Source organism: Etheostoma cragini, chromosome 15, assembly GCF_013103735.1.
Source record: "Etheostoma cragini isolate CJK2018 chromosome 15, CSU_Ecrag_1.0, whole genome shotgun sequence".
NCBI lineage: Eukaryota > Metazoa > Chordata > Actinopteri > Perciformes > Percidae > Etheostoma > Etheostoma cragini.
In genome coordinates, this window is record NC_048421.1 from 19,073,519 (window position 1) to 19,086,052 (window position 12,534).

Genomic DNA, 12,534 nt, shown 5'->3' on the forward strand with positions numbered 1-12,534 from the left:
CATACATACATACATACATACATACATACATACATACATACATACATACATACATACATACATACATATATATATATAGTCACTGAAGTATTAAAAATATAAGTGGGCCTACTTTTGGCTCTCATCAAAGACAGACTCCCGGGTTACTGAGTAAATCACTATTCCCCACCACAGGCCTCCATATGTCAGGTGAGGGACGGCACAATCCTGCTGTTGGCACAGCTGCAATGCTAACCAGCACATCACATCACAGGGGGAGAGAAAAGCCAAGAGACAAGATGCTGATGCAAGGACAGCGTTCTGTTAGTCTCCGTCTTTGTGACTTTAGCCAAAGTCGTCTTCTTATCTTTCAAATCATCGATGTGAAGGTTATAGTAACACCTTTCCACAGTGGTGCAGATAAACCCGCCCGCATCAACATTCCTGTCAGTGGCTGCAGGTCAGCCTGATCCAATACTCATGGCCTTATTCCAAGCCTGCCCTGCCGCTGCTGCCATGTCAATTTCAGTCCAGGAGGAAGTCAAATGCCCTCTAAGAATGCCTCTTCTTAGAGCAGCAGGAGAGATGCCTTTTAATTGTCTGCAAAAGGTGCAGGATAGAAAGACAGCGGGCAGTCACGCCTACAGATTATTATCTGTAAAGAGTGGGGAAGTGGTGTATAAGGTCCTGGGACTTGATGGACTTGTTTGCACTCTTTGTTATTTAGCTGCTTGAACTCATCCAGTTGCCAGTCAAGACTGCCGTTTGCCCTCAGTTGTTACTTTTGCTCCGCTTTCCAAGAAAGACGAACCACTGTTATCAGATGATAACATCTGTCTTTGCACACCCATAATCCCTTGCAATTCAGGTGGGTTTTCTAGAGTTGGTTTGTATCAAGTTGTCACTTTTAACCAACTGCACAGCCATTCCCCTCGGAAGAAGACTGAGATTTAGATCTGCAGTCACTTTGCTGTAATTGTAAACATCCTAGATGTAAAAACATGGCTTCTAATTTCCTTTCTTCTTCAATTTAGCAGAATCTTTTAAGTGCAAATCTATAAAGTCTTAACGGTGATTCTGACACTGCCTAAATAAAGAATCTTTAGGGCTGCTACTAACACTTATTTCCATTATTAATACAGCCTCGGATTGTGGACTCTATAAAATCTTGAAAAATGTGCATCACAAGTATCCAGAGCCCAGGTTGAAATTAAAAGGGCAACATTCAAATAATGTGCAATAACCCACAGTGCATAAAACCACTTATTTTTCATGTGTATATAGTGTCTCAACCGTGCACCTTATTTTGCACTACTTATTTCATTTCATGTTGTTGTATTTTTTCACGTACAGTATATGTTTTAACTGTGAAGGGAGTTGCTTTTAATCCCATTGTACATGTGAACGGTGACAATAAAAGACGTTCTATTCCATCTTTTGTTTAAAAAGTCAACATTTAACATTTGAGACAATATCTAAGAATGTAAATGAAAACGTTCTGGGCTTAATAATTGTTTATTTGTTCAAAAAAAGGAAGCTCTCACATGTATGAAAAGTGAGGAGATCAGGTAGAAGGTGAGCAGGTTGGTGCTGTCAGAATCAACAACAGGGCTGTTTTTCCCCTGTCCTCGTTCAGCATGTGCTGGGACTTCTAATTCATTTCTGATTAGAGTCACTGGGCTCTAGTCGCTCCCGCAGCATGGAGAAAGAGAGAGGGAGTGAAAACTCATTTCCTTACTACGGAGCGATACCTCCACGTGCCTCACCTACACACAGCCTGTTACATGGTGGGAAAGCTCATAAGCAAAGATGTGTTTTTTAGCACTTTAACAAGCAGGACAGTTGAGCTGAGTGACAAGAGGCTGGATGGATGGATGGATGGATGGCCGCACACTGCAGCTTTAACAGCGTGAGCTGCATGACGGGCACGCATGAGTGCGTTCACACGTGCGGGTGTGAACACAAGCCGAGTGCATGTGTGTGACAGTGTTTGTGCGTGCGTGCCGAGTGCTCCACCTAGTGTTCAAACGCTGAAGGGACGGAACGTGCCGGCACAGATGACGCTGTCAGAGCTTTGACCTTTTCTTGTTGCTTTATCCCTGCGACAACAGGGACGCCGCAGACTGTTGAGTCACTCGCATGTGTTTAAATAGAGAACGCACACAGACAAGGGGAGGGAGCGGATCGGGGGAACGGGGGTGCTGCATGCAGACACTACCAGGACAATGTACTGAAACGAATGAGGAATGTAAAGCCGTGTAGGGGAAAATAAACAGATAAATAAACAGATACTGAGGGTATTGGGTGCTGCATTTCTGCTGCTTTCAGTATTCTGCTCAAATACAAGAATATGCTTGCTGAATTTAAACCAAATGAAAGAAAATCCCCAAAAAGTGCCGTAAAATGCAGTTTTCTGCACAAAAAAAATCTCTGAGCATCTATTGCGATATGTTGCAGCCTTTTGCGATGGGTACTTTGTGCAGGGTGATATGGCGATGACAATAACAAAAACAATACATTGTGCTGCCCTAGTTTAAAAGGTGAATGTGATTCTGCTTTTTACTTTTCCATCACAAGTGAAAAGAGGGTCCACTAGCGCCTAAATCCTTCAGGCAGCCTTAACATCTCTGCCACGAGTACAGCTTGTATCCCCCCCTCTCTCCCACGTGCACATTAGGGAGATTAACTGCCTCGACGGAGTCTCAGACAGGTACAATTACAACCAAAGGGCAATTTATCCATTTATAATTACATCCAATCAGAGAGCCAGTAGCGTTCCTTTGTGAATGTGAGGATTGGACATGAGTGTATGAAAAAAAAAAATTGGGAATCATCCCACACAACCTTCACTGCGCCTCCATAAATGTTACATGTGGCTAATGCCGGTAATTGAATAATGGTCCGTGAGAGTAGAAGCTCCAGGCCAGAGGAACATTACCTTTGTTGAAGAACATGGAAGCCATTTGGCCCATCTCCACCCGCTCCACGATGTCGAATTGATCGACGTGACCCCCGGATCGCTCTGTGAAAACATGGAGGCCATCGGCAGTAAATACCGTGCGCACAGGAGGAACCTAAATGTCAAAGAGCAGCCTGGTGATGGGAGCGGACTTTATTTCCCTTGCATCGCAAGGTGTACACTCACTGTCAACGAACACAACATTTAGACACATATACAGATATACATATATACATATATACATATATACATAAATACATACATGGGAAAAGTAACTAGATTTACATGTAGTTTTACATTTTACTGTGAATAGTTTTTTAATAATTGTTTTGGAATTAAATCGATATTGAATCCTGAGCCTAAAAATTAGAATCGAATCGTGACATTTTCTGATTGGTCCACTCCTGTCAGCTGGATAGCAGCGTGACTCCGGCCTACTGAGACCCCAAACTCTGGTTTAACAGCTTTACCAACTGATCATTTAATATTATGAAAATTATACTGCATATTATTTATCATATTCTGATAATAAAAGATATACCGGTAACATAAATTAGGTTAAAAAGTGATAAAAACTACAAGTTTGTAGTTCTCCATTGTTTGATTTCATGTTGTGGTTAAACTAAAGTAATGCAACAGCACTAAATAATAATAATAAAAATAAAAAGAATAGAATAATAATTGGCCATTTATATCTTGGCATATGTTTTCTCAACATTTTAGATCATTTAAACAGTTTATAATCAAAATATGTATAACCATCAAAATATCGTGTTTATTTTAGCATTTAATAAATGAAAAAACTAAAGAAATAGTACATTTGTGAACTAAAAGAATTCTTTTCAGGGTGACAATTAGCGGTCTGTGTAGTAGTGTAGCTGGTCTCACACTGCCTGTATCTCCAAAATGTCGGTGCAATCCCAAATAGGTGTTATGTATCAAACGGTTGACATCCAGCGAATGAACAGGTTTACTTTCTCGCCTGAAATTTGTAACAATTTCACAACAGCTTCTTTGTTTTTTGTTTAAAAAAAGCTTTTAGAACGACTACAGGACAGCAAATCTAGCGCCACTGAGCTCGGTAATAGCACGTCGCTCGAAAAGGGAAGTAGGGTTGCAAAATGCAGCAGTGGGAAAGTGAAAGTTCAAGCAAAGAATTAAGTGAATATTAATTTATTTCATATTTTATTTGTTATACTTTATCCCACACATTTTAAATTGCACTATTGACATTAAATTGCATTTTATGTCTGAGAATCTAGTTTCATTTTTGTACACAAGTTTTTTTTATACGTATACACTGTTGGAGGGAGCCTAAGATTTTCTCATGACAACAAAATCAAGACAACAGTAATGACATTTGAAATAATAATAAAAATATTGATTGTGCAGGTGAGATTAAGAAAACCCCTAGGGTCTTATAGAAGGAATCTCACCCCTGGGTGGAATTATATAGGTAATGGAGAATTACAATTACAACGCCTTCTGTATTGCTGTGCATTTTAAAACAAATAACTTAAAACTTATCTTGGTAAGATATTTTAAAAGTTAAAAAGTTGTTGTTTTTTAAACACTCAAGGAATCTAGTTCATTTAGAATAGCAGCAAAGGGAAACTTTTAAGAGTGCAGTATGCTTTCTCCATCTTCCGATCTTCTAATGTTGTCCATTGCCATTTTAAAGGGTTTGTAATAAAACTGTGTATCATAAACATTACATTAAACTTACGATACTCACGGACAGACAAGATAGGCTTGGTTTCCGGCTCCGATCGGCCTCGCACCATGACATCATCATCTGAGTATTCGGAGGTGGAGTCGCTGTCACGTACCTGTGGAGACAACATGAGTGTGTGAAGCTCAGTTTTAGACGACCGTTTTCCTAATTTCTCAACATAAACAACAGTCGGTTTACAAGCCCATAACACAGTGCTTATTTGCTCTGTACATGTGACGCAGGGGGGTGACAACATCTGGAATTTACAAGCAACAGCTGGGATGCACTTTGCAGAATGAAGCACTTCAAAATTCACACCGATAGCATACCCGCCGCACATCGCTTGTTATCATGTCACAGATTCTCTGCTGATTAGTGTCAGTTAGCCACCGCTGACAGTCAACTTTGGGAGTGTCATCATGAATGAATGCTGGCCGGGTCCGACGGAGGACGGGAGATGAGGAGCGACAGCAGCTAATGGCTCGCTGACAAGCAGTAAACATAAGCAAGCCAACACAATAACAGATGAATGTGCAGTTATGGATCAGACGCCTCCTTTATCGCTGCCTCAAGGCATGCACAAAGTCAAACTAACTTTGGAAAACGCAGTCAAACACCAGGCTGAATCCTAATTTCTACTCCATGCAGGGGAAAGTGAAAAGAAAGTGGAGCAGTTTCCTATGATGCCACCAAGACAGACCAATGGCAACGTCAGAACACATAACGTCCACATATTGTCACGAATTGGCTTGAATTAATTAATTAAACCTAAATTATGGAATGAAAAAGGCCCTCGGATTAAAAGTCTTACCAACTATACTTTAATTTCTGATCAAGAAAACGATAGCTCAACAAAATCTGATCAGCAGGCTGCTGGAAGAGAAACTACTGATTACAGGTGAAAGAAGAAGATTTCAGTGTTTACCCTTCCGATTAATTCATTTGAAATTAGTCCCTTGTGTAATCTAGAGTGATTCTCAAAGTGAGGTCCATGGCCCCTCCGCCCCCCCCCCAGGGGTCTGTTGCAATCTGCCAGGCAGTCCGTGAAGTTTTCAGGTTCATTCATTTAAATGATCATAATATAAAAAGTGTTTTATTTATTTTGTAGAAATAGCTTCATAGTTCAATGAATATTTTAATTTTCAAAATCAAAAAGAATGTTTTGCGCAAGCACTTCGAATCAGCCTTTTCCCTTTGTTTGTCTTTAATATTTTGTACAGCGTTACTAGCAGCTCATTGACTTGGTGTGTTTCTAGGGTTTTCTGTGTTTTGATGATGCAAATACTCACATCAAATCAAAATCATCATCATGCTCATCATCATCAACTCCATCCATCCATCTTCATCCGCTTATCCGGTATCGGGTTGCGGGGGCAGCAGCTCCAGTAGGGGACCCCAAACTTCCCTTTCCCGAGCCACATCAACCAGCTCCGACTGGGGGATTCCGAGGCGTTCCCAGGCCAGGTTGGAGATATAATCTCTCCACATAGTCCTGGGTCTTCCCCGAGGCCTCCTCCCAGCTGGACGTGCCTGGAACACCTCCCTAGGGAGGCGCCCAGGAGGCATCCTTACCAGATGCCCGAACCATCTCAACCTGCTCCTTTCGACGCAAAGGAGCAGCGGCTCTACTCCGAGCTCCTCTCGGATGACTGAGCTTCTCACCCTATCTCTAAGGGAGACGCCAGCCACCCTCCTGAGGAAACCCATTTCGGCCGCTTGTACCCTGGATCTCGTTCTTTCGGTCATGACCGAGCCTTCATGACCATAGGTGACGGTAGGAACAAAAATTGCCCGGTAGATCGAGAGCTTTGCTCTCTTTTCGTCACAACGGTGCGATAAACAGAACTGAATACCGCACCGGCTGCTCCGATTCTCCAACCAATCTCACGCTCCACGGTCCCGTCACTCGCAAACAAGACCCCAAGGTACTTAAACTCCTTCACATGGGGTCAGGACTCACTCCCTACCCGGAGAAAGCACTCCATCGGTTTCCTGCTGAGAACCATGGCCTCAGATTTAGAGGTGCTGATCCTCATCCCAGCCGCTTCACACTCGGCTGCGAACCGATCCAGTGAGTGCTGAAGGTCACAGACCGATGACGCCATCAGGACCACATCATCTGCAAAAAGCAGCGAGGAGATCCAGAGCCCACCGAACTGCAACTCCTCCCCGCCCCGACTACGCCTTGATATATATGTTGATATACAAACAGGATTGGTGACAAAGCACAGCCCTGGCGGAGGCCAACCCTCACCTGGAACGAGTCCGACTTACTGCCGAGAACCCGGACACAGCTCTTGCTTTTGTCATACAGAGATTGGATGGCTCTGAGAAGGGACCCCCTCACCCCATACTCCCGCAGCACCTCCCACAATTTCTCCCGGGGGACCCGGTCATATGCCTTCTCCAGATCCACAAATCACATGTAGACTGGTTGGGCATACTCCCAGGCCCCCTCCAAGATCCTTGCGAGAGTAAAGATCTGATCCGTTGTTCCACGGCCAGGACGGAATCCGCATTGTTCCTCTTCAATCTCAGGTTTGACTATCGGCCAAACCCTCCTTTCCAGCACTTTGGAGTAGACTTTACCGGGGATCCTGAGAAGTGTGACACCCCTGTAATTGGCACACACCCTCTGGTCCCCCTTTTTGAAGAGGGGAACCACCAGCCCGGTCTGCCACTCCTTAGGCACCGTCCCAGACTTCCACGCAATGTTGAAGAGGCGTGTCAACCAAGACATCCCCTCCACACCCAGAGCTTTCAGCATTTCTGGACGGATCTCATCGATCCCTGGGGCTTTGCCGCTGTGGAGTTGTTTGACTACCTCAGCGACTTCCACCAGGGAAATTGACGACTATCCCCCATCATCCTCCAGCTCCGCCTCTACCACAGAGGGCATGTCAGCTGGATTTAGGAGTTCCTCAAAGTGCTCCTTCCACCGCTCTATTACCTCCCCAGTTGAGGTCAACAACATCCCATCCTTACTGTATACAGCTTGGATGGTTCCTCGCTTCCCCCTCCTGAGGTGGCGAAAGGTTTTCCAGAAGCACCTTGGTGCCGACCGAAAGTCCTTCTCCATGTCTTCTCCGAACTTCTCCCACACCCGCTGCTTTGCCTCTGTCACGGCGGAGGCTGCAGCCCTTCGGGCCCGTCGGTACCCTGCAACTGCCTCCGGAGTCCTCCGGGATAACATATCCCGGAAAGACTCCTTCTTCAGTCGGACGGCTTCCCTGACCACCGGTGTCCACCAGGGTGTTCGTGGGTTAGCGCCTCTTGAGGCACCTAAGACCCTAAGACCACAGCTCGCCGCCGCAGCTTTAGCCATGGAAACTTTGAACATTGTCCACTCAGGTTCAATGCCCCCAGCCTCCACAGGGATGCCCGAAAAGCTCCGCCGGAGGTGCGAGTTGAAAGTCCGTCGGACAGGGGCCTACTCCAGACGTTCCCAGTTTACCCGCACTACCCGTTTGAGCTTACCAGGTCTGTCCAGAGTCCTCCCCCATCCCCTGACCCAACTCACCACCAGATGGTGATCAGTTGACAGCTCTGCCGATTTTCAGCTCTGAAACGATTATAAAATCGATCATTGACCTTTGGCCTAGGGTGCTCTGGTACCACGTACACTTATGAGCATCCCTATGTTCGAACATGGTGTTTGTCGAACATGTGGTTCAGATCAGGGAGGCCGTTCCTCCCAATCACGCCTCTCCAAGTATCTCCATCATTGCCCACGTGTGCATTGAAGTCCCCCAGCAGAACTATGGAGTCCCCTACTGGAGCCCCATACAGGACTCCATTCAAGGTCTCCTAGAAGGCCGAATACTCCGAACAGTCAGAGTTTTCCCCCCCATCACCCGCAGGTGATGGGGGGGCGGACTTTTTTTCCAGCAGGTAATGCAGACAGAAGGACTATTATCTAACTTACGGTCTCTAGGTTCCACTTTATCCTGTATGGAAGGCTTTCTTGGGGCACACACATGATGATGCATCACTTTATTTGTTAATATGCTTCGCTTAAGCAGAGAGAAATAAAACGCATTCAGCGGTAAACGTTTCCAGTTTCCTCCCTCTTTTCTTTTCCATTACGTGGGAGGAAAAAGGCTGAGAGGAGTACAGCAGCCATGAATCAAGGGGAGCGTTTGGGGCTCAGTTAGAGCTGGGCTATTGTACTCGGGCTCAGAACTCCTCAACTGGAAACCCAAAAGCATCAAGCAAGATGAATTCTTTCCCCGGGGAGAAACAAAAAGCAAAGGCCATTTTACCATTTTAAGTCTTTTTCTAAGTCAAAGTCAAAATGATTGAAGACTCTGTCGTCTCCCTTGGTAATCGTCAAGTCTTTTACTTACATCCAAATTGGGTTTCTCATAGACGGGTGGCAAGAGACACACTTCACTTGTGCAACAGTTGGACGATAAATAAAAAACACAGTTTCCTATTAAAACGGGGAATCTCTTTGCAGGCTTCCAAACATGAAATATCTTATAGTCTAGTCATTTTCACTGGGCTACGCATGACAACAGTCATTGTTTCTCTCCAGAGAAGCTCAAATGTAAAAGAAGAGACACGCTTGTGGTAATCAACTTCTAAATAAGGAGGACATCATCTAAAATGGCATGTTTAATATGATACATGTTCAAATGACCACAGGCCCGTGAGCCTTATTTCAGTTATAATAATGACGTAATAAAGAGTATTTTGTGGCTGTATGGCACAATGTCAATGGAAGAACACAGTCACTGTGAGGAATAGGGCTGCACGATATTATAGGAAAATATCTAACTGCAATTATTTTTGACTGATATTGCTATTGTGATATGAGCCACAATATTGGAGGGAATGATCATTTCTTGTATCATTATTCTCATTTTCATTAATTAATTTAAGACTATTTCTTTATTCTGTAGGATAGGATTTGTAGGCCGGAGCGTCTCAGCAGCACCACAATACTGTATATTAAAATGGTCTGCCACATAGTTTGTGCAGCACTAGCATGTCATCCTCTTATGCAGTGATGGAAGAAGCATTCAGATCCTGTACTTAAGTAAAAGTACTAATACAACACTAATCTGAGAAAAGTTACATAAATAAAAGTATGCAATTATCATTAGAGAAACTAAAAAGGTAAAAGCACTCAATGCAGAAAAATCATATTGTTGGGGGGGGGGGAGGATTCTTAGTTTCATCACGATTCTCTCTAAAACGATTCTGATAAGTTAATAATTGATTATAAAAAAATGATGTGCTTATTTTTATTTAACAGTACCTGTGTCCAGACATGTACAGATCAGAAAACAGAGGGACTGACAGAGGACGGGATACTGGACAACAACTTAGAGTTGAGGCAAGAGTGCAGATAAATTACATTCTGTATATTAAAACATGCTCTAATTAGACATACATAAAATAATTAGGCAAAACACATAAAGGCTGTTCATCATGTGTATCCCTTTACATCTGACTACCTTGTGTTTCATGTTCTAAGAAGCCAGTTCTCCCCCTTTAAACAGGACTGAGCCTCTGACATAGAAGATCTCTGTGAGAAAAGGTGACTTTCACATGCAAGTTTAAGGCTTAAGCATGGAAAGACTACAAAATAAAAACCCAGTAGACAAAACATTTCATTTAAACCTGTGTGTGACAAATACTGTACATGTCAAAATCTAACAAACTCAGATTTGTATGTGTATTCTTTTAAATCACGCATGGAAATGTACATTAAAAAATTGTTGCATCGAGATGCATCAATAATTGGTTTAGAATCAAATCGTTTCCACCCCTATAAAGCTATCAGATTAATGCAGCGGTGTGAAAAGTACAATTTTTCTCTCTGAAATGTAGCGGAGTAGAAGTAGAAAGTAGCATGAAAAGAAAAGACTTGCATAAAGTACAGTACAAGTACCTCAAATTTAAAATGGCTGCAGTAAATGCACTTAGTGAGATTCAACACTGCTGTTATGTTTGTACTTGTGTGTGCTGTGTCCACGGGGTTTGCAACAAAGAATTTCCCCTTGGGGGACAACAAAGTCTTGAGTCTGAAAACCAGTGGTGATTTCAAATGGTGGGAAACTGTAGATATCTGTTGCAGGACTTGCTTTAAGCAGAAATCCAGCTTCACTTCCACTCAACAGGCCTGAGTCTTTACGTGTTTCCTGAGAGCCATGATTGCTTGGTACGGTAACCTGAACATCAGGCACAAAAAAAACACCTCAACCATATTGTAAAGGTGGTTGGCAAGGTGACAGGTTTCCCGCAGTCCCCCTTGATTATCTTTGACCAGCAAATAGTTCACAAGGCCCGGCCTATAATAGACTGCACAAACCACCCCCGTCACTCGGAGTTCACTCCCCTCAGGAGTAAAACTCCTGTGTTCCACCAGCAATAAATCGGCTTCATTGCACATGTAATGTAGTACTTTCTTTCTTATTTAATATGTGAGAGAGAGTGCTTCAGTGGTGATAAATGCTGTTTATCACATACAGAAGACCTTTTTTGTAGTCATGTCTTTGTATTGTTGTCCCATCTATTTGCATGTTGTTCTTTTTATCTTTCACTCCTGACTGCACATCTAGTTTCCCGTCTGGGATAACAAAGTGACTGAACTGAGAGTGAGTAATGCAAATCATTAGAAATCCACAACTACAATATATGTTAGAACACAACAATTCCACGCGTTTGGAAAATCTGTACCACAGCGGGATCTGCATAAGTCTATTTGTAGGAATCAATTTAACAAACTGAATCCACCGTGATCCAAAGGAATGGAGGACAGTTCTCACTAATGTGTCTCGCAGTGTGCTTCCTTATAATTAGACCATCCCTCTCCCTGACTGTAGTCCCATTTTGGATGTGTGTTTATTTTGACGCTGATTATTTCACCGGTCTGTTATTAGCTGCCTAACCATGCTTCAACATGTCAGAGCAAGACCTGTAGGCACATTAAGCAGAGCTCAGGACTGCATGGATATGTCCCTGCGCTGCATTTATACGACCATTAGTTCCACTGTTTTGCCTGCAGGGTGTAAATAGTGTTTGGCTTAATGTCTTATTACCCAGACTCTGACAAAGAGAAGCAATTACTTCTTACTTATTTGGTTTATCTGACACATCTTTACAGCAAATAGAGAAGCATCTATCCGGCCGACATCCTATTAAAGATATGGAAAACAAATAAATAAAAAGATTGTTATCTCACCTCTTCCTGCTCCCTTCTCTTCCAGCGCAGCTGAGCGTTGGCCGCCGCCATCGCCTCGATCACAAACGTGGTGGTCATGTAGCTGGTGAAGGGACAGGTAAGGACAGGTTGACAATCGAGCCATCATTTTCTGGCCTTCACCATTGCAACACTATGTTGGAAACTGTGGCTCGTTTGTTGGATCCATTAAAGCTTCTCTGTAAAATGCTGACGTTTACCTGTTGCTTTAAAGGTCCCATGACACGGTGGTCTTTGGACGCTTTTATATAGGCCTTAGTGGTCCCTAATACTGTATCTGAAGTCTCTTTTATATAGACCTCAGTGGTCCCCTAATACTGTATCTGAAGTCTCTTTTATATAGACCTTAGTGGTCCCCTAATACTGTATCTGAAGTCTCTTTTATATAGACCTCAGTGGTCCCCTAATACTGTATCTGAAGTCTCTTTTATATAGACCTTAGTGGTCCCTAATACTGTATCTGAAGTCTCTTTTATATAGAACTTAGTGGTCCCCTAATACTGTATCTGAAGTCTCTTTTATATAGACCTTAGTGGTCCCCTAATACTGTATCTGAAGTCTCTTTCCCAAAAGTCAGCCTTGGTGCAGAATTACAGCCACTAGAGCCAGACCCACAATAAGCTCTCCTTAGTATGTGCCATTCCTGAGTCTGTAGCTTTGGAGGAGGAGAGA

General features: G+C 43.3%; 1 protein-coding gene across 2 annotated transcripts in view; it reads right to left on the minus strand.

Moving 5' to 3' along the window:
- Positions 1 to 12,534, minus strand: part of tmem104 (transmembrane protein 104) — a 73,123-nt gene that overhangs the window by 56,784 nt on the left and 3,805 nt on the right. The window contains exons 4-6 of one of the 2 annotated variants that reach the window (XM_034894663.1): positions 11,845 to 11,926; positions 4,674 to 4,767; positions 2,918 to 3,001 (exon numbers count right to left, since the gene is read on the minus strand). In XM_034894663.1, the coding sequence (XP_034750554.1) occupies positions 2,918 to 3,001; positions 4,674 to 4,767; positions 11,845 to 11,926 (260 nt within the window). Of the gene's footprint in view, positions 1 to 2,917; positions 3,002 to 4,664; positions 4,768 to 11,844; positions 11,927 to 12,534 lie in introns of both variants that reach the window. The other variant, XM_034894662.1, reaches the window with a different exon arrangement.